The 25,997-nt window shown below is 31.7% G+C and overlaps 4 protein-coding genes across 17 annotated transcripts; 2 read left to right on the top strand and 2 right to left on the bottom strand.

Annotated features, from left to right (window-relative positions):
* Window positions 1-226: 226 nt before the first annotated feature.
* On the bottom strand, window positions 227-13,227 carry LOC114877553 (F-box only protein 11). 9 transcript variants are annotated; one of them, XM_029190254.2, is made up of 9 exons: window positions 13,117-13,227; window positions 11,745-12,083; window positions 10,876-11,664; window positions 9,937-10,789; window positions 9,644-9,864; window positions 9,348-9,566; window positions 9,057-9,264; window positions 8,774-8,947; window positions 227-4,669 (listed from the first exon to the last, which is right to left on the bottom strand). In XM_029190254.2, the coding sequence occupies exons 1-8, from the start codon at window positions 13,211-13,213 to the stop codon at window positions 8,818-8,820; spliced, it is 2,856 nt and encodes a 951-aa protein (XP_029046087.1). In that variant the 5' UTR covers window positions 13,214-13,227; the 3' UTR covers window positions 227-4,669; window positions 8,774-8,817. The 9 variants fall into 9 exon arrangements, 5 of the variants coding, with proteins under 5 accessions (XP_029046087.1, XP_029046085.1, XP_029046086.1 ...); XR_003789596.2 differs by lacking the exon at window positions 227-4,669 and adding an exon at window positions 5,533-6,207 and having other exon boundaries at window positions 7,508-8,947; XR_006830167.1 differs by lacking the exon at window positions 227-4,669 and adding an exon at window positions 5,533-6,204 and having other exon boundaries at window positions 7,508-8,947.
* Window positions 13,228-13,353: 126 nt separating this feature from the next.
* LOC114877556 (CAAX prenyl protease 2) lies at window positions 13,354-15,502 on the top strand. 3 transcript variants are annotated; one of them, XM_029190262.2, is made up of 7 exons: window positions 13,516-13,607; window positions 13,692-13,871; window positions 14,028-14,133; window positions 14,199-14,337; window positions 14,409-14,645; window positions 14,723-14,785; window positions 14,868-15,502. In XM_029190262.2, the coding sequence occupies exons 3-7, from the start codon at window positions 14,110-14,112 to the stop codon at window positions 15,080-15,082; spliced, it is 678 nt and encodes a 225-aa protein (XP_029046095.1). In that variant the 5' UTR covers window positions 13,516-13,607; window positions 13,692-13,871; window positions 14,028-14,109; the 3' UTR covers window positions 15,083-15,502. The 3 variants fall into 3 exon arrangements, with proteins under 3 accessions (XP_029046094.1, XP_029046095.1, XP_046144995.1); XM_029190261.2 differs by lacking the exon at window positions 13,692-13,871 and having other exon boundaries at window positions 13,354-13,607; XM_046289039.1 differs by having other exon boundaries at window positions 13,517-13,871.
* Window positions 15,503-15,645: 143 nt separating this feature from the next.
* LOC114877555 (SH3KBP1-binding protein 1) lies at window positions 15,646-21,010 on the bottom strand. 4 transcript variants are annotated; one of them, XM_029190259.1, is made up of 11 exons: window positions 20,618-21,010; window positions 20,217-20,530; window positions 19,973-20,134; window positions 19,717-19,905; window positions 19,170-19,649; window positions 18,977-19,093; window positions 18,528-18,533; window positions 17,382-17,521; window positions 17,128-17,314; window positions 16,777-17,055; window positions 15,646-16,702 (listed from the first exon to the last, which is right to left on the bottom strand). In XM_029190259.1, the coding sequence occupies exons 1-11, from the start codon at window positions 20,683-20,685 to the stop codon at window positions 16,503-16,505; spliced, it is 2,142 nt and encodes a 713-aa protein (XP_029046092.1). In that variant the 5' UTR covers window positions 20,686-21,010; the 3' UTR covers window positions 15,646-16,502. The 4 variants fall into 4 exon arrangements, with proteins under 4 accessions (XP_029046092.1, XP_029046090.1, XP_029046089.1 ...); XM_029190257.1 differs by lacking the exon at window positions 18,528-18,533 and having other exon boundaries at window positions 15,646-15,895; window positions 16,501-16,702; window positions 17,382-17,539; XM_029190256.1 differs by lacking the exon at window positions 18,528-18,533 and having other exon boundaries at window positions 17,382-17,539.
* A 118-nt stretch (window positions 21,011-21,128) lies between these two features.
* On the top strand, window positions 21,129-25,096 carry LOC114877536 (sorting nexin-29). Its single transcript, XM_029190216.2, has 12 exons — window positions 21,129-21,274; window positions 21,723-21,985; window positions 22,321-22,622; window positions 22,697-22,822; window positions 22,907-23,156; window positions 23,247-23,376; window positions 23,453-23,694; window positions 23,780-23,995; window positions 24,063-24,219; window positions 24,323-24,463; window positions 24,524-24,663; window positions 24,743-25,096. The coding sequence occupies exons 1-12, from the start codon at window positions 21,272-21,274 to the stop codon at window positions 24,825-24,827; spliced, it is 2,055 nt and encodes a 684-aa protein (XP_029046049.1). The 5' UTR covers window positions 21,129-21,271; the 3' UTR covers window positions 24,828-25,096.
* Window positions 25,097-25,997: the final 901 nt, after the last annotated feature.

The raw sequence follows: 25,997 nt of genomic DNA, 5'->3' as shown, positions 1-25,997 counted from the left end.
TTGGAATAAAATTAATACTATTCTTTATAAAAAGAATCCAATTTCTACAAATTGGAGAATTCAATATCTATAAAAATAAAATGGTTAAAACCCTGAAATATCCATTGATTTATAAAGTAATAATATTCTCAAAATTTACCTAAATTTAAAAATGACGAAGATCCTAATTTTCTTCCCCAAATAATTACTTGTACGTGTGTGTGGTTGGAAGTCAGAAAACCTCTCCTGTTAATAATGACATTATATTTGAAATAGTAATGTTTACAACATACAATTGCGACGTTACTACAGTATTATTATTATTTATTTATTTTTTTTGTAATTTTCTTTTTCTTCGGTTTAAGATAATTGATAATGTCTCGCAAAGGTCACGCACTGTCTCGATTCATCCTGGCCATGTATGTTTTACAACGTTGTTCTCTCCCCTTTCTCTCCCTCTCTCGCGCTCATCACTTTCTCTCTCTCCCTCTCACTCGCCTTTGGAACGCACGAATTTTCTTTTATTTTTTCCACAAACCTGGATCCACGTTCTAATCGCATGTACTAACGTGTCGAAAAATAAACATGGAGAAGTTGGATGAGTTGAAAAATTGTGGAGGTTCATTTGTCGGCGGAGGGTTGAGGACGGGGGGCTCGTAACCGAAGTAATAGGATCGGAAATTAATTTTCTTTTTTCTTAGTATATTGTCATATTGGTGTCTGTTTTAAGTTCTACGCGTTCTCCAAGATGGGCGAGATCGGTCCATTGGAGAAAATCTCGGGTCACACGGACTACAAACTGCTTTCATTACTTTCCTCAAGTGTTTTCTATTTTCTTTCTGTTTTTTTTTTTTTTTTTTTTTTTAGTTGATCACCGCATGCCACTTCGTATTCGCGTTCGTTTGCCTTAACAATAAGCAATGAGAACACGATTTAGCACTGGTTCAACCAAGTGTTCGACCTGCTTTTTTCATCATGTTTTTTTTTCCTCCATTTCCTTTCATCCCCTTAGCAACCGCTTTTCTATGTTTAAACGTACTGTGACCTATGGACTATGGCACTTGGTGCAACTAGTTCGGATTTCTTGGATACTGCTTACATTGTGTAAGGTACTTAATTATTATCATTATTGTTATTTATTTATATATATATATATAGATTTTTGTATATATATATAATATTTATATATTTCTTATATATTTATATTTATATGACACATGGTAATTCGTGCGTTTCATTATAATACAGGCGTGGGCAAGGTGATACAGTCAATTTACTTTTTTTTCTCTCTTTTCTTTTATCTTTGCGATTAGGTGTCGCGTTGAGCCAGTAGAACGATACAGTGTTGGATCAGACACACGGTTTCTGAATGGAAATCCTCGAGGAAGCATTTTACATTTCCCTTTTCCCAGCGTCTACGATCTTGGTAGAATTAACAAAAATATTGTTTATGAACACTTTTGCAACATAGAAGAAGATAGAGATAATTGGTATCAGGAATTGTTGAAGAGTTCAGAGATAAATATTAGGTCGTTCCAAAAGTTCATCATATTCTATTTTATAAATAAAGAAAATAAAACCTGTATAATAGATTGCAAATAAATACTGTAAAAATATATTTCTTTTTAATTAGATAAATTTGAAAATTGACCGTTCTATGTTGTATGAGTTTTGAAAATTTGCCAAATATATTATAAATAAAAACTTATGGAACGATCTAATAATTATCAGTAAAAGTCTGCTGAAGACTTTGCATTCGAGGATGATCTTATTCGCTGATATTACCCAGGGTTTTAGTAAAAATAAACTTGGCTGCATCGCCTTGGATAAAACGAATTAATATCTGTATATCGGCTTACTAACTAAGGTTCTATTATACATGTTAATAATACAGTTGTCGACGCGCGAACATTAATAAAAGGTATCGGGTCCAGTGGTGAAACATGTACATGTTTGAACAGTTCTTTTAATTATAAACGCTCTTGATCAATCAGTCATAATCATCGAACCACTGAGCCCGTTACCTTAATCATATAAACGCAGAAGAAAAGAATGAAGAAAATCGAGTGCAGGTGCGAGTTTATATCTTAAAAAAATGATCGTGCAATGAACGCTGTATCATAGTCTTCACTTGTCGTTTCGTATCTTTGCTCGTCGCATTTGCATTCACAACTGCACTGTTTGTTTTTCTTCGACTAAATTTACGTCTACACTCTATACACAGTCTGTCAGTTTCGCCCTAATAAAAAAAAAGTTCTTCCTATACACCTATAGGCCATTGATTTATTTTGTATTCTTTTCTTTATGTTAAATCATAACATTCTCCTTTTGTGCACCGGGAAAACTTAAATGAAATAAGATTCATTTTCAATTCCTGTGTAGACGTTTTCCTACAATTTACAAGGAAACTAGGCGAATTGTTTTTCTTGAATTTCAAGAAAAATTCTATTTCAGAGATTATGGAGTATATTTGTAAAGGTGAAATATTTAAAATTAGAAATTTAGGTTATTGGGAAATTAAAATATTTATAATTTTAAAGTAGAAGCTTAGAATAGAAAATTAGAACATTAAATATTCAATAACCCTTCAAATTTTCACGAAAATCCCAGAAAAACACTTCGACACAATGTTCCCCTTTTAAAACATCCCTGTGTGTTCCGCGAATGAATGAATATAACATGTATTAGCACCGATCTTTCTTTCTCTCGTATTAATTTTTTTTTTTTTTAATTATCTTTTCTATTTCGTAAAAATAAAACGTAAAGAATAATCGAACGTGTAATACTTAATCGTGTTACAATATATTCCGCTCAGAATGCATTGGCACTACGCGGAGTTCATCTTATTTCCCTTATTAGAAGCTGATCTCATTAATCGTGAAAGATTGAATTGCTTCTGTTTCGTGTGGTGTCTCAATATCCGTATTATATCTTAAAGACATCTTACACCTAGTTTATAACGCGAATTATGTGAAAAAAATTAGTTCGATTTATTCATAGAAAAAAGTCTCTCGATCGAGTGATTCGTAGATCTTTTTTTTTTTTGTTTTATCTTGTCTTTATTCTCGTTAATCGTCGCCTTCGAATTTACTTTTTCACCGTTTCTCGCTTCCTTTATATCCCTTATTACATACATATATTATATATATATTTATAATCTAAAGCGTTGAAAATCGAGTTTAATTAAACACACGAATCTGTGTTGAAACGTTGTTACTTAGAAAAAAAGGAGTACAGTTCCTTGAATTATTCGCGTTTAATCACGCTCAAACAGTATCTAAGTGAGATATATTTACAATTTTTTCTTTAAGCTTATTGTACATTTTCACGACGTCTCGTGAAAAATAGATGTTCTCTTCCTTCGCATTCCGTAGCATTTTTCTTCGAGTCATTACTTCTTTTCTTTAATTATGAATCACGAGTCGATCGCATAATTATTCCTCATACTTAAGACACTATTATAAGTAAACACACAGTGGAACGTGATCTCTTTTGAATCAAGGAATACAAGTTCATTATCGGTTCGGAAGCACTAAATGCTTTGGATCGTTCAGTGGTTAAAGTAGACCTTGATATACAAAAACGACAATTATTTCCATGTATCTTCTTGTAATGTACGAAAATACAATGTAAGGCTGTGCTTTCACACCCGCGAAATTCGTAACTAAATCCAGTTCCTAATTTTACTACTTCAACCCTTTCGCTATGTGTAATGTATACATATATCATGAAAAATCAAGAATCGAGGAAATATTTTTATTTGGTGGAGTTATATTTAGAATTTATAATTAATGGGCCAAGAAATTTACTTACAACTTACTATGGAACTTTCAACTTCCTTAAATAATAAAAGAAAAATTATTACATATTTTAACATAATTCTAGTACAGATAATAAAGGAGGATCTACTTTATAAGTCTGTAAAAGTTGGAACAGAGAAGTTAATTTATTATTGAGAAATCATAATTATTGAGCGACATGTGACTGGCACAGTAGTAATACCTATGATTAGTCAGACACAGTAGAAATAGTCCGTGATTAGTCCGACGCACTACAATACCGACTGCTAAGAATACTCGGGATCATTTTTGTAACCTAATGCTTCTATTTTCTGTTTTCATCTTTATTTTTCAATCATTCATTTACATCACAGCGAAAGGGTTAATCTTCCATCGGTTTCAATGAATCCAGAATTTCCCGAATGTATCAATTATTTTGAGCTCCATCAAAAATTCCCATATCTATTACACATATAACTGTAACAGCATATCTGTTAGATACCGCATGTATGTATTTATACTTAAAAGCATTTAGGTGTACGTTTATTTTTTTTCTTTTAAGGCCATGGTATGTAAACCTGTCTTCGTGTTACGAAACGAGGGAACTATTTTCAAAAAATCTTTCTATCATTTCTGGCTGTTTATATGGTATTTACAGTTCTAATAAATAGTCTTAATCGTAAAGTTTTTTCCATCCGAGAACAAGCATATCCGTCGTATACCTTTTTGCAGGCACGATACACCTTGATTCCCTTGCCTACATATTTTTCACCGATGCGCCGAGATTCGAAGAGAAAAATCACATACGATTATCATTTTCTGTTAGAGAAGAAAATTTTTATGGATAAATTTGTAACTATCGCTTTTCCATTTTCTAGTTATGTTCACGATACTGCAGCGATGCAACGGAACTAGAATAAAAAATAAAGAAAAAAATTAAAGAAATTAATGAAAATCGACGCCAATGACAATAAGGATACGAACAAAAAAAATAAAAATTACAATTGGTAATAATATATTTTTTTTTTATATAATCGTATAATATATATATTTATATATAATTATGTATATAATTATATATAATTAATATTTACAAAATACGTTTTGTGGTATTAGTTTTTGCGGACTCGTTTTTTTTGTTTCTCTCGTTCCTTCTTCCTCGCCTTTCGTTTGCTTTTGCACATTTTGTTCATGAAAATTTCATATAATATTAATCTAACTAATAACTTTTTCTACCGCAAAAACATAACCGAGAGAACTATGGCAACTAACGTAATTAATGGCAAGTATTTTGCTGTTGAAAGGTCGGTGTAAAAGTTATCTTTTCGGTGGACAAGTACACAATGGAATGAAACAATGAGAAGAGAAAGAAAGATGTGTGTAAGTGTATTGTGATATAAAATGAAGAGAAAGAAAAGAATAGGAAAAGATCTGATAAATTAAAATGCAATTAACATGACACTTAACAAAAGAACACTTTACACTCACGATAATTCGAATATTGGACAAATGTACAATGATGAACGAACGAAGTGGAACGACGAAAGTATAATGCAGATCGTATGTATGTGTGTGTATGTGTGAATTATAGTAAATGCATTAACCCAATAAACGTACACACTTACTATAAACAATATATTCACATATTAATTTGATAAATAAAATGTATTTACAAATAAACCTAATTAAAACTTTTGTTTCTCAATCATTAAACTAAAGTGATTCACTTGAAAATTGGTACATAGTTCAGATACTGAATTAGAGCTTGATGTGAATATATTGTTCAGTAAATATATAGAATTAATGAATTAATACTTTTACTATGACATATACATGTACTGAATTAACATTTTTTTACTGTGACATATATAATAAAACAAGAAGGAAACATTGTATTCTTTCTGCAGTATGCGACACAACTTCAACATTTACCATGTGTGTGAACAGATCTGATTACAAGAACAGTTTTACGTACCAATTTTTTTTTATCTTTAAACGTGTTCTATGCGTGTACATTTGTGTGCCTTATTCTTTCTATCATTTTCATCTCGTCAATTGAAATTCCGTTCACTTTTTATCCAGAGAACAATTGGTTGACTTTACACGGGAATACAACGAGTTCAAACACAACAGATTTCTATTGCTGATCAAATCTTACATTCTAAATACATCCAACAACGAGAAACAGAAACATTAGAATCGTGCCGCAGCCGAGCATGAATCGTTCAACGACTCTTGATTTTTCATTTCTTCTTCTTTTCCAAAAGTTTTGTGCAAAGGCTTCGTTTCTTTTTCTACATCCACACGAGCCAAGCTTTGACTTTTCAATACTTCATCTAATCAGAATGTGCTTGTTTTTTTTTCTTTAAAGATGGAATGGAAGCCACTTGGAGAATCGTTCCATGATAAGAGACCATAAAGTAAAAAATGTTCGCTGCTTTCACGGCTGCTGCGCAAAACAATGTTCGTTATAAGAATTATTCAACATACTTTGAAACTGTGAGAAGATAGAAATCACAGAAAAAATGTTTATTCCAACTTAATTGCTTTTTATGGTAAATCGTGAGTCGACATTGAAAATATAGAAAAATGGTTGCCACAGTTTTCTTCCTGCAACTTCTTTTTGTTGTAAATACATAAAACAGATAAACATATAAACAAATATTTAACATTTTGTAAATAATACTCGAGTCTATATAAAAAAAAAAAAAAAAGCAATCGACAAAATAGATTTTGGTAATTTTATTATAACTTAGAGAGCGCGTGAAATTTTTCGGTACGATAATGTTCAAGTGTTATCGTACTGTTTTATGTTTTCCTTTTTCTGTAGTTCCTCTACTCCAAGTTTCAAGTTTAATAAAAGGGGAAGAAAAACTTATTCGCGGACGAATGTTATTTAAACAAAACAACAGAGCGTATAAAGAGTATCACTCGATGAACGTAAAAAGCTGTTCGTTTTTAATGTGCACATATGAAAAATGCCTTTGAAATACATTTCAATTATCTTCTTTTTCCATTTACCCTCAGTGCACATAATATGTTTGACATTATATATAGTTACACTATGTATAATATGACACTGCTGTGTATAATACTACGGACCTTAGGTCAGTAAAGAATTCAAAGGCAATTCTCATGTACCATTACCCATTCTACCAAATGATATACAAAATTACTACATACAATATAATGAATTACGAGAGACTTCGTAAAATTTTGTATGCAAACAAAATTTTACCCATAATGTGATTTCGTTATTTTTGTCTACTTATTTTAATATTCATCATTTGCATAAATGGATGTGGTTGCGTCTAAAATTATCGCTAATAGGCGCTTTTTTTTCTTCATTTGCTTTTTCTGTTTTTTTTCTTTTTCATACAAGAGTCCGCCCTTGGAATACAATTATAATAATACGATTAGACTTTACAGCTAACATAATATTAAAAAAATCGGATTACTTTAAAAATTCGAGATTACTTTTTTTTGTTTTTTAACACTGTTCCTTGGACAGTATATAGTTTTCTTTTTTTTCGTTTTCCTCGTAAATCTTGGCTTATTTTTCTTTCTCACTGGTATACACCAACATACATTAATTATGTAAATCCTTTATCTTTTAAATTTATTTTAAATATTTTTTACTTTGTCTTATTATGCACTTCCCCCATCGGGTAACTTAGGGCCATCACTATTCACAATGCAGATAGTAGAATCGAAGAATTGTAATATGTGTATTTATGAGGTACACTTACATCGAAAAGAAATTTTCTTAGAATTGTATAGATGGTTGTTCCATTTTGATTATTCGAGTTGTGAATTTTACATATCACATGTTTTAGACATCCGTTTCAGTCTGTTATTTAGGGATCTTCGGTTTCACAGGCTTGTCTTCCATCCTTTCAAATTTGTACCACAGATATTATAAAGTCGCACTTGCCTGGAAGCTAGCTGTTTTGGTTACCTACAATTCCATCAGTATGAGAATACACAAATATTCACTTCATACTTTTATGTTTTAACTCACTGGTATATGAAGTTTCATTTAATTGTGATTGTAAAATTTCTGTAATATATCTCACATTTTACATGATGTCGACGTACTTCTGTCTGAGTAGCAAACAGCCCCATTCATTTAGTGTTGCAGTTCGTTCGCGTTTATTAACGATACGAATTATACACAATTTACATTAGCGACACTATGTTTTTTTTTATCGTGAGCTTAGTGAGAGTTATTTTTTAATTAATGCTCCTGCATTGCATAAATTGTTTTCATTGTTTAATGAGTCCTTTCTTTTAACTTGTCGTAAGATCACGGACTTGTTTTTAATACCGACGTATACACATCTTTACTTCCATTTCTTTACACATATTCACTGCACTTCCTTTTTTATATACGAAGTTAACATTTAAAGAAACTTAATGAAAAGTCACATGGGAAGTCTGTTACGTGTTTCCAGTCGATTAACGATTAACCGCGTGTTTTCTTTTATTACATGTTTAAATAAATTTGGTGTTACCTAATAAGATTTGTTCATGTAAGAAATCCATTGTCACTTGCTCTTTTGCTTTTATCAATTGTTTACTTTTTGTTGCGGAGTTCTTTATTACATAATCTAAGGGAAATAGAAGGTTGATCTTGTGAAATCACTTTCAACAAAGAACAAAAAGGAAAGGAAAAAAACATCTAATAATGTATCATTTGTATCAAGATGTACATTAATATAGTGTACTAATTTACTAATAAAAAATATACTATCTCTATGAGAATGACAATGATGATGATAATGATGACAATATAATTCGATGATTCGAATGACAGTAACGATAATGATAATGGTAATAATAATAATAATAATAATAATAATAATAATAATAATGAAATTATCGTAAATTGGAACACGTTAACAATAACGATATCTTTACAAATTAACAAATACAATGGGGAACACGAAGGAACAAATATCATAATAAAGAACTCAGCAACAAGTTATTTTTTGTTTGCAATATGTTGGACTTACAGATTCAATGTCATTTGATTGTTTTATTTAGTTTAGGTTAGTTCCTAGTTGACCATAAGTGTATGTGACTCCATTGGTGCTGCACTATCATACAATGTGTCTGTATCTTGTGTAGGTTCACCTTGAAGTTGACACTGATTACTTAATGTTCCAGCACCACAGTCACAGAAGAATCTGAACAAATGAATTAGTTGCTAATATATTACATAATCATACACATTTTTTTCTAATCCCCTGCTACACATTCCTTTTATTTACTGATGAAACTATTAACAGTACTTACCGATCGTGTCTAATGAATTCTACATCGTGTCCAGCATGACAGGTTTTTATGCAATTAACACAAATTGCATTGCGATCTGTCGTATTACATGTTTGACAACGATAGAAATCGTGCATAGGGAAAGAGGTGTACGACGATATTTTGTACAAACATTGGCCATTTCCAACAGCTTTTTCAACTGCATCTTGATTATTAAATATTTTATTGCCTGTAAAAATGAAATCAACGGTTATTACTTCTTCTTACGAATAAGATGTTATTTTAAAATTAAAGAAAAAAAAACAGGTTGACCTCTAGTTGTTGGTTGAACTCCGCTCGCTAAACACAATCCACCGAATCTATTATTGAAAATTTGATTAAATTCCAACGTAGCCGTTGCATTGTTTGTTATTTCAACACCAGCTGCTAATCCATCGAAAATTCGATTCCTCCTTAATACAGGATGAGACTGTGTGGATATAAGCACGCCTGCTTGCGCGTTACGAAATATATCGTTTTCTTCGAGAACACCTGAATCATAAAAAGAAAGAAATTATGTAGACGACTAAAGTTTAAGTTAAAACGATCGGCCAAAATTAGAAACGTACCTTTGCCACCATTAAATATACAAATCCCACCGTCCCGCCCATCGAATATCTTGTTTCTTTTTAACGTTGGATTACTATCCGTTTTAATCCAAACTCCTGCCATTGCATTATCAAAAATTTCATTTTGTTCAAGTAAACCTAGTCCACTATTATACACAAGTACACCACCATTTTGTCCACCCCAGATTTTATTCCCACGTATTACCGGATTGCTTCCAGTTCTAACATTAAAGAATATATATATTACTACGAAACACAAACAAGATATTTCCTTTCATTAAAGAATATATTACCTTATTTGTACTCCTGAATACAAATGATTGAAAATATCATTGTCTTCTAGTTTTCCATGTCCATTATCATAAAAATAAACTCCGACTTGTTTTCCACTATGAATACGATTTCTTCTTAGTACCGGCGTCGATCCGGTTGTTATCCAAACACCTGCTAACGTATTGGCATATACTTCGTTCTCTTCAATTAATCCTTGCCCCTTCTCGTGTACGTAAATACCACCATGTTGACCATGATGTATTTTATTGTGTCTAACAATAGGGTCTGAATTTGTTCTTATTTGTATGCCGGCCAAGGCATTACCATAAATGTTATTATGTTCGATTAAGCCTCTTCCTTCTCCGAATATATATACTCCGCCTTGATGACCATTGTAAATTTCGTTTCTACGAATAGTTGGATTTGAATTCGAAGTAATCCAAACGCCAGCAAAATTATTCGAATGAATTTTGTTGTCGATAAATTGCCCTAAACCGTTTTCATGTACATAAATACCACCGGTCTGACCGTGGTGTATTTCACAATGTACAACCGTTGGATTAGCACCAGCTTTTACTTCGAAACCTGCTATTCGATTATTATGAATATCATTAGCCTCAAAGTAGCCAAGACCATTGTCAAACGTGAAGATTCCAACATCTCTTCCGTGATGAATATGATTCCTTCGCATTATCGGATTTGCATAATTTTTTACCCAAATCCCAGCTAACGCGTTTCTAGAGATTTCATTATCCTCGTAGGTTCCTTGTGCATAATCGGTGACATAAAGGCCAACGTTTTCGCAATCCGATATGTCACAGTTCTTTACCACAGGATTCGCTCCAACGCCCGACACGCAAACAGCTGCTCCAACTATAACATAGAAAAGTCAATTTTTAGTTAACTGAGATATAAAAATTCTAAAGTGAATTATTATACAATACGATAAAGTTACTTACCGACACTTGAACTCCTAATAATACAATGATCGACAGTGGGACTACAGTTTTCGCCAACTTCTAAACAATAATGTTTATGATGCGGTACTGTACTGGTAACGTCTGGGGTAAATTTTAATGTAAGATGGCCGGCATAAGCTCGTTTCGCTCCTTCTACAAACATAACTGTAGATTCGCTTTCTCGTTCCAATATAACAGATTCTGCCACGTTTCCGGGTGCTGCTCCGATTAATGCAACGTCGCTATCAATTACGAGAAATTCGCCTCTATAAATTCCAGCGTGTAAGAAAACTAAATGTTGAGGTGCTTCTTCAGCTGTATGAGAATTGTTTCCACAACAATTTCCTTGACCGCTTGTAGTTGTGCTATTATTTGACGAGGAACCGCTATTGCTTCTATATTCATCTACGTAATCTAGTGCTCCCTGAACTGTATTAAAGTATGGCAAATTACGACCTTTGAACTTCAAATCCTGAAATCCTGGCCTAACGTGTACGCCCCTATATAATTGTCTAAAGCTTTCTTTCCATGGATTTGGATAGTCTGATTCATCCGGGGATACGAATTCAAATTTACAAGGTGCAGGATTGAATAGTGGTAAGTCGTATTCGTAAACTTGCTGATACAAAGACTTCCACAGTTCAGTGTCGTTTGCAATTGTTTGAAAACGTTTGCAAACCTGTGAAACTCTACAAAGATCCTGTTCCATTAGATAATTAAATATAGTAAGCAGCACTTCGTCTGGTAACTCATACTGAAGGTAATGTGCTGCAGTATTTGTATTTGTACCTGAAAAATAATACAAGAAAATTTATAAAATTCTTTAATTAAGATATTTGTAGGAAAATTTAATTGTTAATAAATTGTACCATCTGTGGATAATGAACACGTCCGTCTGGGCCGTTTTCTTGCTGGTAAAGAGGAAGAACCAAGAGTGGCTCCTATACTACTACCCCCCGAAGGAGGTAGAGCAGAACTGGTACCAGGCGCAGGATCTGGATGAGGTGGACTTTTACGTCTTAAATCGTATGGAGATGAATGTGAATGCGACGGGGAAGGTGACGGTGCTGCAACACCAGAAACACTAGGTGAGGATCCTCTTCCACCGCTTCCACCCCCACCTCCACCTCCTCCTCCTCCTCCTCCGCCAACTCCACCACCAGGTGGTATCTGATTTGATGCTGAACATGGCAAATCGCATGGCTCGGCTAAAAAAATACAAAAACAACTAGTAGTATAAAAATTGATACACGCGAAGTATTATTTTGATGGAACTAAAAACTTTCAATTACTAATCATAAATACATATTTCAAAACCTGTAATGTTACATTGAAGTTACTGTTGGTCACTGCAATTAGAAAATAATGCATATATATGAATCATCATTTAAAAGTCAAAGTAAATCGTGAACATACAGTGTAAAAATCAATGTTTATCGAGTTAATACAGGCAAAACAAAATATGTACTTTAAGAAAAATGCTGATGTAGAAATTAGGCCATACTATATTCTTTGTATTTGGCATATATCTGCAATTAGCTACATAACCATATTTTAGGGCAAAAGTATCATAATTGAATATTTAAAATAATAAGAACACTTTCATTTATATTTTAAGGAGATACAAAGCGATTTGAAGAAAAAAAAAAAAAGTAGAACATTATACAAATGTAATACAAAATCTGTGGCTGGTGCAATACTAGAGGAAAAGAGGCCTGACCTTTTGCCTTGAAATTACCAAGAGATTACTTTTCGAAATCACACGAGCATCGGCAGTAAGTTTCGTACAGCTGGATATTTAATAAATCGGAATTACAAAAAAAAGGGGGTGGGGTGAAGAGTAGACTTTGAGCCGACATTTCACAGTAAAATTTGACGATCGCGAAGTACGAAAGTTACTTATCGTGATCAATGTCTCTGAAAAAAAAAAAGGGCTGGGGCATAAGTAGTAAGCGTATGTTGATTTTCGGGAAACGTCATTGATGCATCAGATCCGTATTTTTCGGCCATCCCGAGTGTGGGAAAATTGTGTATATGAAGACGTGGGCAGTAGGTTTGACGGAATTGTACTGGGAGTTTCAACGATAAAATATAAATAGGAATAAGGCGAGGAATGTCGGTTAGTCGGTACCATGCGGAATCGCTCTAACGATTAACCTGGGGATATCGAAGTAGGTGAAGGCAAAGAAGAGAGTCGAGACAGGTGAGCAATGAACCGAGCTCCGGATGCAGGGCTCTTACCCGAGGTGGTTCTCGAAGGCAGCGGAATCCTGTTTGCACCTTTTCTTCGGGATCTTCGCACGTAATTGCGCGACGATGTGAACGACGCACTTGGCATTTTTATCGGTGCTTCCCGTAAAATTATGCGAGAAACGGTAAAACAACTAAACACTAAACAATGGCGACACTTCCACCGAGCCCAGCGGCCATCTTCTCATTGACGGTTGGACTGCCGACTGGTGCCAGACCGCCAATCGGATGAATTTCTGCTCTTCCCCTCTTTCTTCGCCGACCACCCTTCTTCCTATGCGATCCTTCTCTCTCGTCTTCTACCCCTTACCGATCCCCTCTTCTGCAGTAGATCGCGACACAAGCAACCAACATCAGTTTGGAGTTATGGAGACCGCGAACCGAAATACTGATTTGTCCTGCATATCCGCTATTTTATCATGTTTCGCTCTCTCAGTGGTATATGTTGCGAGCCTTTATGTGTGGAGTTCACCGTACAATAGGTACGTACACCGATTGACAACGATAAACTTCAATCTTTAAATGTCCATTTTGTGCGACCGTCTACGATCTCGGTCCTTTAACAGTGAACCACAAGGAACCACGAACAAAGTGTAACTGTATTCACGTCGCCCAAGAACATGAATGCCTACTCTTTGATTCTCCCACTCACGCAGTCGCTATTCTGGACAAGAATTGAGTCTACAGCGCCTCTGTTGGCCAACTATTTCCTTCAATTCCTTCTCCAATTGGCGCGCCATTTAAAAGTTATTATACGACAAGTTATTGATTTTAACTTTTAACTTTTATCATCTTTTTATATTTCTTTATATTCTTTCTTTTTTGATTAAAAAAATACAAAAAGATGCTTAAGGAACAAAGAGCAAATAAAATTCTAATGCAATTTTTTCTTTATATTGCAGGGAACATCCAACGACAATAAAAAAGAGATTTTTTAGCGTTTTTATTATATCTCTTATATCTCCTGCATTCTTGTATTTTGGAATGAATGAGAAAGTATTCCAAAAGGTAATTAAATGCAATGATGTAGTAATTTATATAATAAATCCCATGTTGTAATTTATAATTTTTAGGCAACAATTTGGGAGTTATTGGGTTTACGATGGCCGGGTTTAATTCAAGCAGTTGTGATACCATTATTATTAACAATGATACTATTTCTAGGGCCATTAAGTGTACAAGGTTTTAATGGGCTTTGGAGGTTATATGCTGGTTAGTTTTTCTATTATTTATATATCAAATGTATAACTGAGCTATATAACTATATACTCGTACATTTTTAGAACCTATGTATTGGCTTGGAAACGTACGAACGTTAACATGGTGGAGAAATCAAGTAGTTGCACCTTTGTCTGAAGAATGGACATTTAGAGCATGTATGTTACCATTGCTTCTGCAATGTTTTACACCAACTACTGCCATATTTGTAGGCCCCTTATTTTTTGGGGTTGCTCACTTTCATCATGTAGTAGAAAGAGTAGAAACAGGCATGAAACTTAAACATGCACTTTTTATATCCTGTAAGTAATTTTTTTTTTTGTTAATTTTCAGTGAACACAAAGATGTAGACAAACATGTTATAATATTCTTTTCCCAGGTTTTCAATTTACATATACAACATTATTTGGAGCATATGCAGCTTTTCTTTTTGCTAAAACAGGTAGTTACAGTAATTTTTATATTTCATTTAACAACACATTTTTTCATTTATATCTAAAACCATGTATTTCTTCTTTTAATAGGACATTTAGCAGCGCCGTTTACGGCACATTCTTTTTGTAATTATATGGGATTTCCTGATCTTTCTGAGGTTGTAGCATTTAAGGGTCCTTTAAAGAGAGCTGGATTGTTTTCTTTATTTGTAATTGGATTAGTAGCCTGGTGTTTTTTATTAACACCAATGACGAACCCGTCGTTATTTCATAATAATTTATTTTGGCATAAACATTTTGTATGAAGAAGTGATTGATTTTGCAACAATGTCACTAATGTTACTTATGATTTTATGGAAAAGATCAGTTTAATTCGAAACTACGTTAATTTCAGATTGCATGATATTTTTGATAAAATAACTATAATGATTGCAAAATTATACAAGATTTTATCAAAAGACTTACGGGTTTTTAATATAGAAGACAATCGGAAAAATTGGTTTCCGGTCAAATCGTAAATTTTTCTGTGCAATCAAAGGTGTTGATCATGCAATATAGAAATAATATAAATCACCGTAGTGCCTGAAATTCAATTAAATTTATGTAGTTGTAATCATAAATACCAGTAACAACTTAGAGGGTTTTTCTTAAAATAAAAAACGTTAATGAAATATTATGTAGTTAAAAAATTTATGACATTGTTACAATAAACACGTTGTTTTGAATGACAGACAAGTTACTTCTATAAAATGTATCCTTAAAAATTTGTTATAATAACGATATATAAATGTAAAAATGTTTTCACTTTAAAATAAGTTGACTTTGTATTCTTATTACATGTATAAAACATGTAAGAATTAACAATACGTACATTTATTATTTATTTAAAACAGTTGTAACAGTATTACAATGTTTGCCATAAATGTGTATCAGTATTTATACAGACAAAAGAACATAAACAAATACATATGAGATAACATACTAGTACTTACAAATATCCTTTTACTTAAAAGGAACGTTTTAGAATTCATTGCTACGTGTATTCTATACAGTATTGAACTGATACATTTACTTCAGAAATTGTAATCGTAATTTGTTGATAACAAAATGAATTTTTCCTAAACAAAGAAAAACTTTAAATGTTGAATTGAATATTTATATAAACATTTACATTGCTTGAAGCTGTAAGGTTACTCAGCAAAATCTATTATATTGAAATATAGAATGTAATTGGATTCATCCTTTTTGTAACATTATAATATAGAACATTGTACACTTTTGTAACTCTCGTTTACCTCCGAATAATTTAAATAATTATACATTGTATCTAGTACTTTATTCAAATGGTTACTTAAGAAAAAGGGAGATAAAATATAAAATCCTAAGTAATGCAAAGAAAGTGTATATTTTAAAGCTAAAACTATACTATTACTTATTAATATCACACTTATTTATAATTACAATTTTTATATCTCAGTTACCCTATCACTTTGATATTGCATTACTTGTAAATAAAACTATTTTTTTTTAGAAACTTACTGTTTAAACTAAATATTTTAACAAGGTTGTTATGCTAGGAACTGACATTATAGATTTTTTGTTAATAATTCACAATAAATTATTAGATAGGAAAATAAATAAGTAAATAAATGATACCGACAATGAGATGTAAAAAATACTTTAACGAAATGTAAAACTTTTATGAAATATATTTTGATATTACCTTCAAGTTTGGCTAGGTCCAGGTGTTGTTTCAGCATTTTGCGACTGATTAAGAAATATCACATTACCTGCCTTTAAACTCGGACCCGTAGATATAAGGGATGGACATGGACTAATGCGCGGCGTTGAGGAATGACTATTACTTAAATCACACTGATCTAACAGTTTCCAAAGTTCTTCTGGTGTAGGTCCACCAGAAACATCTGCAATTAAAATACTTGTTATAACAAGCGGTATTATATCAATGTGAAAAAAGAAAACAGCTGAATGACATTACTTCGAGTAGCAGAAAAGGATGGTTCTAATGCCGTTGTAAGATCCCACATTTGAATCGTACCATTGGAATGTCCAGTAAATATAAAACGCCTCGGTCTCGAACCCATACGACTGGATCCCTCGCATTCGTGTACATAAAATGAACTTATTATGCTACCATCCACTGATTTGATTACGCAAACCCTTTTGCCATTCGATGCTAAACGCACGAACAATTGATCAGTCTCGGGTACAACTTTTTGAACAAATACTTGTTCATCATCTTGTTCTCCAAATGGACCTATGTCATGAAAAATCATTTTTATTTAGTAGAATTGTTAAGATTTATATAATACCTTTTCATATATCATACCAAAATCATTCCCAGCATTATAACTGATACAAGGTTCAATTGCTTCTAAAGATACAATTTTGAAACTAGCTTCAGGTGTTGGTCCTGGTTGAGTAGAGATCATTCCACGGAATCTTTTCACTGCCCAACTTCTAACATGGTTATATTCAGAACAAACTGATACCAAATATTTTTCTGACAACGTTACCTGTAATAAAGTTCACGATGTACATACATACATATTTTCTAAATTCATTATAACAAAAATCACATACCTTCGTTACACTACTTTGATGTACTGTAAACGTCTGGAATAATTGCGGACCATGCCCTACAGTTTCAGGATGATGGACAATAACTCTTACACTGCCAGATTTTGTACCGTACGCAATCTCGATCCAATTCCCACACAGAGCTGTATAAACAAAGGAGACTAATTTTACATTAATCTATTTTCTTACGAAACATTAAAAATCTTTTATATGAACTACATTGCTTAATTTAGAGTCTAAGTGATCCAATATTGATGTTACATATAAGACATACTATAGAAACTGAAAAAATTCATTGTGCATGTGTATTTTATTTAATATAAAATAAGTAATCTACATATATATTACATGCTTTGTATCGCGATCGATATAGAAACAATATTTATAAAAAGATATATAGAAGATTCTTTCAGTTAAGATGATATAATTGAAGTTTATATATATATGTGCTAGAAAATGCAAAAATGTATTTACAATATACATAACAAAATTATAAATGTTAATAACAATATTTATACGTATTTGAAACTGTTTGAAAGAAAGAATAACTATGCAAGCAGAGGTACTTGTCTATTCTTTTCCCTTCCCCTCACAGATGCCGACAGGAAACATATAACTATGAAAGGAACAGACAAAGAATTGTTAAACAAGACAAACAAACTGCACAATCATTTCATTAGAAAAATAAATAGAAGATAAAGAGTTACGAATTTGCACAAGTACAACTGGATGTATAAGGACAGTGAGGCTGTGTATGTTTAATGCGATCTAAGACAAAAGACAGTTGTTATAAATGCTCTGAATTTATTGTTTATATTTTTGATTGTAACTGATTGAAGATTGTTATAGAAATGTGTAATCAATAAATGTGTTTATTTTGATTTAAAGTGAAACAAATTGAAGCTGCTTCTCTAATGTTGCGAAGAGTTTTAATTGCAAGTGCTGTCAAAGCAATGTATGAATATGAATTTGTGTACTGAGTTGATGTGGATTCACACATTATACCTGGAGAGGAAGGGTGTGGATACTTATATTCATATTAATGCATCATGTTCATTGTAATATAAAATGTAGATACAACATGTCATTTTGAATTGTAATTTAAATATGAAAATATTATAGAACATTGTCATATCGACCCATACTTGCCTTGCGCTATTTATCCAGTTGTACGAAATCATGAAGCAAAGAATGTAATAATAAACTCTCATTAATATTTAAAGATGGTATTTGATTTTATAATAGAAGAGATTCTATGAAGTGTTAATGTAATGTAGGAAAAATTTCTTTTATACTAACTAAGAATAAAAGAGTGAATCAGAGTGATGGTAAAAATTCTGTAGTTGTATAAAAAATATAAGACATGAAAAAAAAAACATATAATGGATGCAACGTTTGTTATTACATTCCTCAATATAAGCAGATTTAATAATTATATTTTAATCCATTTATTTGTACGTCACTTGAAAAGGTACTTCTGCAATAGAGATACTGTAATACTCAATGTGATGAAATACAAGTTAATTATTGTTTACCTTGTGTTTAAATTATTCATTAAAACAATACTGTGATATGGTAAACATGAATAAGGGACTTACATGTTTTTGGTGTTAAATAGACAGATATGGCCGTAATGGGATCGTAATTCGGATCACGGTATAATTCTGTTACAAGTAGGTCATTGTCCTTCATTCTCAAAGGAAACTTTTCCATATCTAAAAATTAATATTGCATGTAGTCATTTATATTTCAAACATTATAATACATATCGTACGTTTTAATTTCCATTACCGATGTAATAAATGGATCCATTGTTACACCCGAGTAGAAGAAAAGAACCAGCTGTGTCGAACGATAAAATGGGTACTACATCTTGTATTTGCCAATGATGGGTCATAGCATGCCAGACACCAATTTTATCAGTAGGAGACAGAGCAACTAATTGACTCCCGATAAAAAATAAATACTCCACCCGAACATTTAAATTAAATGTACCAATATTAGTTTTTATGCCATTGGCTGAAACACTCCATAATCTAACTTGATTTCCATAAGAAATTGCTACCATTTTAACATCTACACTGGTATTTAATTTCGAAGTGATTGCTACTCTTTCAATCACAGATTCAATGTGAGGACTAGTAAATGCATGTTGCCATCCAGATGAGTCTTTCAATCTGTAGCATGTTATAAAATGCGCATAAGCAATCACAATCCAATTGTGATGTGCTTTTATAATTTGAACCCTCAATGGATCAACCCATGTTGAAACTATATCAAATAAAATGTATTATTACCTTTTACTGTAATGTTTAAAATAGTATTTATATCTATTTACCTTGTTGGGAACCAAATACTAAACTAATATCATTTTTATGCAATTTATTTAGATCTGCTAAATTATTCCTAGCGTGTCTTAAATCTAAAGATGAAGTTCGCGAATGCGGCAAGCCTCTTTGTTGAACTCTATAATCCAATGAAGAATTTCTCACATGGATACTAAACACCCCTTTATTATTTTGTTGCCCTGTAACACACATACATTAAATTTTTACAATAATTCTTAAATGAATGAAGTAATATTTGTTCATTACCATTATTATTATTATGATTATTAGAAGTTCCAGGAGTTATACTTTGAGAAGTAGATGGTACATCTGCACTGGTAGCAGTACTAGTAGTTGTGGGAATCCTACCATGAACAGATACATCCCCTACATTTGATGCTACTGTAGTTGATTCATGTAATGGTATACCTTTGAAATTGAAATAAATAGTATAATTTGTGTGTTCATTTATTTATTCTTTTATAAAAAGAAATCGTTATGTGGAGCTTACTTGGTGGTGGTAAATAACCATAAAATAATACATCTCCACAAGAGGATTGACTTAAATCTTCGCACAGCATTAATCTTTTAACTAATGGTGTAATACCGTAATATTCAGCTTCATGCCTTAATGTACGAAGGTCTACATTTTTTAAATCAATGTGCTTAGTACGTAGATAATTTAATATAATACTGAACAGCTTTGGGTCTCTATCTATGAACAATGCACCACTTTCATCTCTCTGACTGGTCATTCTAAAACTTAATAAAGCTGTAAAAAATGAATCTCCAACCCATGTCAGTGTTTGTTTTGACGTTGAAAACCTAGATAATAAACAATTTTAAAATATAATAATACCGAACATAAATAATTTATATAATTATTAATAGGAATTAAATCCTTTTTCGTACCTTGTTCCGCCAACATTTAAACGAACGATATCACCCAAACCCAAGCCCAAAGAAGTTGGTAGGAACATTATTACAATTGATTCTGACGCCAATTTTTATATCGACAATGCATGTCTTATGTTAACAATTAGTAATCAAACAATTGCAAGATTGTTAATATTTTTCATAGGTTATACTCAGTCTCTTTTTCCTATGTGTAAATTTTCACGGTAGTACTACATGCCCCGTGATTAAGACAGTACGAATTTTGAAATACTTTTTATATATTTAAATACATAACACAATTCAACATACAGGTATTAAAATTACTACAAAAATATTGATAATTGATATTATTTATTTAACGAGAGACCATAGTTGTAGCGCGCACAATTGCGCTTCTCGACTAACTTCAGTAGGCTAACTCTGTGATGACCTAACTTGAGATGACCTAGCTTCACCCGGGGGTATCTGGGATCCCTAAATGATGATGACCCCTCGAGAACAAAAGCACGTCTAGTCTTGTTGGATCTTTAGTCACAGCATAAATGTAGCTGAATGTAGCTGCTCCTTGAAGTGACTACGTATATATTTATGTATGCTTTTGTGTCATTCCTTTTAATGACGATTACAATTTGAAAGGAAATCAACAGTGATCATCACTGATTCGCATTCATGGTATGTACATATATATCTTCATATAAAATCGAATTGTCCTTAAATCATTCACTGTCAAAATTACTTTCACATATTACTGACAATGAGATACTTGTTACGCGGCATATCCTGTTAATTTATTAATAAATGTATTACTAATTGAAACTAATTGTAAAGTTTTTGGTAGCAAGTAGATGTTAAAAGTGTTACATGTATGGCAAATTGTTTTTAAACAATGTACACACAGAATAATTTAACTGTCATAACAAACATGACAGCTTTAATTAACGATTAATGTTAATTTTATTACTTAAACTTTTTATTATAATGTATTTGTGTTAATATTTGCTAAAATTTTATATGTATCTGCTGTAAATTGAATGAAAAATTCTTATACATTGTTCATAGCATAACACAGTTATATAAGCGAATAAAAAAGTTATAATATATGTATTTACATTTGTTTTAGGCTTTACGTATGATGTCAGCAATAGTGCCTGGCACCCATAATGTAATTGATTCTAATCAAAGTTATGATCATTCTACAGAAAGACAGAAACTGTTAGAAGATTTATTAGCTGCTGCAAAGAAGTGTCATATTAGATTTGGTGGGCGTACTGAATTAGCAACTGAATCAGATATATGTGTTACACAGCTATGCCATATATTTGAATCAATTTTTGGTCATGGGCTAAGAACAAATTGTATTGAAAAAATTAATTCAGCTTTAAGGTAATGAAAAATATAGATTCTGGATGAATTGAAACAAACATGAGCTAAGCAAATTAAATATTTTTAAATTATAAATGTCTTTTTATAAAAATATAAAAATGAATATCAGTTTTTGTGTAATATTACTTGGTTTGTAAAATTACTTAGATGTTCTGTACTAAAATAATATCATGTTATGATGTAGTCATCTGCATGACAATGTCTTCCTTTTTTTACTCCTTATCACCTATGTGAGATATGATAATACAGATGGATATAAAGTGACAACGCTATAGTTATGACTAATACACTGTGATATATTCCACTGTTTATTTACACTGTTTGTATCATTACAGACATGTCTCAGATATAGTGTCTGGTAGTAACACAAAATTGTACAATACATCAGATATGGCATTTTGGCCATGCATAAAAGAACAGTTGACATGGCATGAACAAGAACGTTTTAGTGTATTAAAAAAGGTTCACACAGATTATGGTCGGGGACGAGCATGGCTCAGAGCTGTTTTAAATGAACGTTCGTTAGAACGTCATTTACATGCTATACTCGATCCTACTATCTTATCACCTTTCTACGAAGATTGGGCATTTTTACTTGATCAAGAACGAAGTGCAATACTGCCAAATGTAGCTGCAGGTATGAAAACAATGTAATTTTATATCTTACAAATTTATCTATCAGAAATAATTAAATATTATTTCTATTAACAGGACTTGGTAGCATTTTATTTGCAATTAGGATAGATAATGAAGAACTAGATAACAATTTAACAGGATCAGATATTGAGAAACAAAAGGTTTCATTGTCTGAACCAATTATATCATCTACAATACCAGGTAGCTACATATTTCGTTTCCTATGATATCTCATAAGATCAGACAATAATTTTTTTATATGAGCATAATTAATATTTAAACTAGGATCTACTTTAAAGCAGAAACAGAGAAAAAAGGTACCAACTCATATAATTTCTTTTGATAATGAGAATGACGAGCAAGAGCGCACGGAAGTTGCAGCTTCAGTTAGCGCACCTCCAACCTGCCTTAATTCTCCTGCAGTAGCGTCAATTAAAAATTCTGAGTTACCCAGTTTAACTGGATCAGAATCCCAAGCGAAATCGGATGACACGGACATAATAATTGATAAACCAACTTCTGAATGGGAAAAATGGTATAAACACACATATGTACTGTATTATATTTTCATAACGTTTAAAAATATGTATATATAAGCGATGATAATGTGTCTTCCATATTTTAGTGAAACATTTGAGGAAGAAAAAGTATTAACTCCAGTTACAGATTCTAGTAACATGGGTGGACTTGTTCCTGTATCTCCTTTAGATCAAACCTTAGATGATATGCTAATAGCATTGCCAAATTATTCAGATGTACGTGTTATAAAATTAAACTGCATTAACTAACTCAACATAAAATGGAATCGATTTAATTTTTTCTCTTATACAGGATACATCTGAAGTTACAGAAGCTGCAATTGAAGCTACTGAACCCCTTGAAAATATAGATCTGCATACAGACGCGGATAGTCTAGATGTAAAAGCATTACAAGTAAGACTTTTAGCTATGACTGAAGTGTTAGAACAAGCTAAAGAAGATGCTATGGCCAGTAGATCGCAACTTTCTCGTTTACAAAGGCAGCATCAAAATTATCTCGAGAGACACGAATTACAAATACAAACGTTAAACAGGTAGATAATTGGAATGTCATGATTGCAACTTACATCATGAAATATGAATGTTAATTTATATTTTAACATGATTACGATTTAATAGAGAAAACGAATTGTTAAGACAACAATTGCGTAAGTATGTAACTGCAGTACAAATGTTAAGAAGAGATTCTGATTCCACTACAGTTTCTGAAGAAGGTCCATCATTAGATTACCATGATGAGGCTCAACAATACGAAGAGAAATTAATTCAAGTCGCGGAGATGCACGCGGAATTAATGGAATTTAATGCTAGATTAACTTTACAATTGAATGAAAGGTATAATTATTATATTTTCGTTACGTAACATCTATATCTTATATTAATTATCTAAAAAAATGTATAGGAATAGATTACTTAAATTATTACAAGCTGAATTAGAATGTCTCCGCGGTCCTTTAAATGAAGATGACTTACCATCGGAACCTCCGTGTCTCATTCATATATGGATTCCATCTGCATTTCTTACCGGTCAACCTTCCGATATTCATCACGTTTATCAGGTAACCGAAATAAAATATAAATTCGTTAGATCATTGTTACAAATTTCGATAAAGCTATAAACTTATTCATAAAATGATGCTCAAGTATTATTACTTGTTATAGATATATGTACGTATTAGAGATACTGAATGGAATATCTATAGACGATATGCGCAATTTTACACACTTTACAGAGAATTAAAAAAGCATGATGCAATTGTAACTACCTTTGAATTTCCACCGAAGAAGACAATAGGAAATAAGGTAACCTATTATTTTACTTTTCTTTCTTCTTCATTATTATTTTACTTTCTTTTTATTTAGGATGCTAAGTTTGTAGAAGAAAGACGACAAAAGTTACAACATTGGTTAAGACGAATCGTTGGGAGATTAGCACAATGTTCTCCTGCATTTGCATCTAGACCATGTAGACAAACATTAATATCACTAATACCTTTCTTTGGGTAAATTATTTCATAATTTGAATTAGACCCTAGATATGAAAATATTTCCGAAAATTAAAGAAATCATCTATCTTTTTAGCGATACCCTTAATACTCAGGATACGAGGAAAAATAACTCTACAAGAAATACGTTTTCTTCTTCCCCTCAATATATGGGTTTATAATTATTAACGTTTTTTATAGACAATTTGTACATACACGAAGCTTTTTTAATTTAATGTATAAAAACAATTATGTTGCTCCAGATGTGTGTATATATATATATATATATATAGATATAAATTCAATTGTTGACAATTGAGGAAATGAGCATATGCCTGTGTGTATACAATCATAATTAACATACATCCACACATATGCTGGTTATATATGATAACGTGTATAAAAGTAATATGTAGTAAAATTAATTAAAAGTTAATCATTTTTTACAGAAGTATGTATTATTTTTTTAGAAAACATCTATGTGCAATATTGTTTGAAAAAGACTAACTCATGTTGAGAGAGAGAAAAAAAAAATTTGAACCCTATTTTGAATCTTTTGATCGGATAAAAAAATATTCTTATGTACTATATATAAATTTGTTATATATATTTTATATTTTAGAGGAAACATATTAAAAAATATTTTTTAATGTATATATTATAAAATAAAAAAATAGTTAAAAATGCATATGAAAGATAAATCGATTAATACATACGTAAACGAAAGTAAGTTAAAAAAAAAGAAAAATTATAAACAAATGCAAAGAGTACAAAAAATGAAAGTATGTCATACTTTGTTCTTATCATTAAATTGTACAATACCGTGTTCAATCCCGTTTTCTAAAAATTTTATTCATGTAAGGCGCCTTAACAATAATATAAAAAGGTACACTTTTCCATTTATACTTTATGATAAAAATAAAAGTGCATATTGTTATTGGAACAAGTACATACAATATTATGCTGGTAAATAATACAACTAATCGCATATAAGATTCACAGGTTTAACAAGTTGCGTTAGGAGTCTCACTATGGAGAGGTAAGATAAGAGAATTTGAAGAACCAATTCTCGAAGAACATATCCGCGCGCAGATCATTGTCTGTCAAGCGTGAGACGCTTGTCAAATAATAAATATACGTAACAATGAAATTTCGATTGTAAAATGTTGAATTGGTATTTTGTACTAAGCGATACAGACAGCGTGTTTTACCTTTCCATATTGAGATATAAAAGTTTCTTGTAATAGCAAAGTTTATCGAGTTTATGAATATAATTATCCTTAATACCTTGACCGCCGAGTTTGGAACCATAATGTATTCTTTTTGTTACAAAGGAACCAACAGTACATTCG

Source organism: Osmia bicornis, chromosome 15 (genome assembly GCF_907164935.1).
Source record: "Osmia bicornis bicornis chromosome 15, iOsmBic2.1, whole genome shotgun sequence".
Taxonomy (NCBI): Eukaryota; Metazoa; Arthropoda; class Insecta; order Hymenoptera; family Megachilidae; genus Osmia; species Osmia bicornis.
The sequence above is the reverse complement of the archived record's forward strand: the minus strand, read 5'-3'. Positions and strand labels throughout refer to the sequence as shown.

Coding starts and splice junctions, on each gene's coding strand:
- LOC114877556 (XM_029190261.2), top strand. CDS start 13,354: ATGAATTTCTGCTCTTCCCCTCTTTCTTCGCCGACCACCCTTCTTCCT. Junction 14,338..14,408: donor GCTTTGGAGGTTATATGCTG/GTTAGTTTTTCT, acceptor GTACATTTTTAG/AACCTATGTATTGGCTTGGA. Junction 14,646..14,722: donor ACATGCACTTTTTATATCCT/GTAAGTAATTTT, acceptor TTCTTTTCCCAG/GTTTTCAATTTACATATACA.
- LOC114877555 (XM_029190256.1), bottom strand. CDS start 20,685: ATGTTCCTACCAACTTCTTTGGGCTTGGGTTTGGGTGATATCGTTCGT. Junction 17,540..18,976: donor CTATTTAACACCAAAAACAT/GTAAGTCCCTTA, acceptor ATGTAAAATTAG/TCTCCTTTGTTTATACAGCT. Junction 17,315..17,381: donor ATCAAAGTAGTGTAACGAAG/GTATGTGATTTT, acceptor ACTTTATTACAG/GTAACGTTGTCAGAAAAATA.
- LOC114877553 (XM_029190254.2), bottom strand. CDS start 13,213: ATGCCAAGTGCGTCGTTCACATCGTCGCGCAATTACGTGCGAAGATCC. Junction 9,865..9,936: donor TATTCAGGAGTACAAATAAG/GTAATATATTCT, acceptor CTTTAATGTTAG/AACTGGAAGCAATCCGGTAA. Junction 9,265..9,347: donor AGTTCAACCAACAACTAGAG/GTCAACCTGTTT, acceptor TCATTTTTACAG/GCAATAAAATATTTAATAAT.
- LOC114877536 (XM_029190216.2), top strand. Junction 22,623..22,696: donor ACTGCCAAATGTAGCTGCAG/GTATGAAAACAA, acceptor TTCTATTAACAG/GACTTGGTAGCATTTTATTT. Junction 23,157..23,246: donor ACTTCTGAATGGGAAAAATG/GTATAAACACAC, acceptor TCCATATTTTAG/TGAAACATTTGAGGAAGAAA.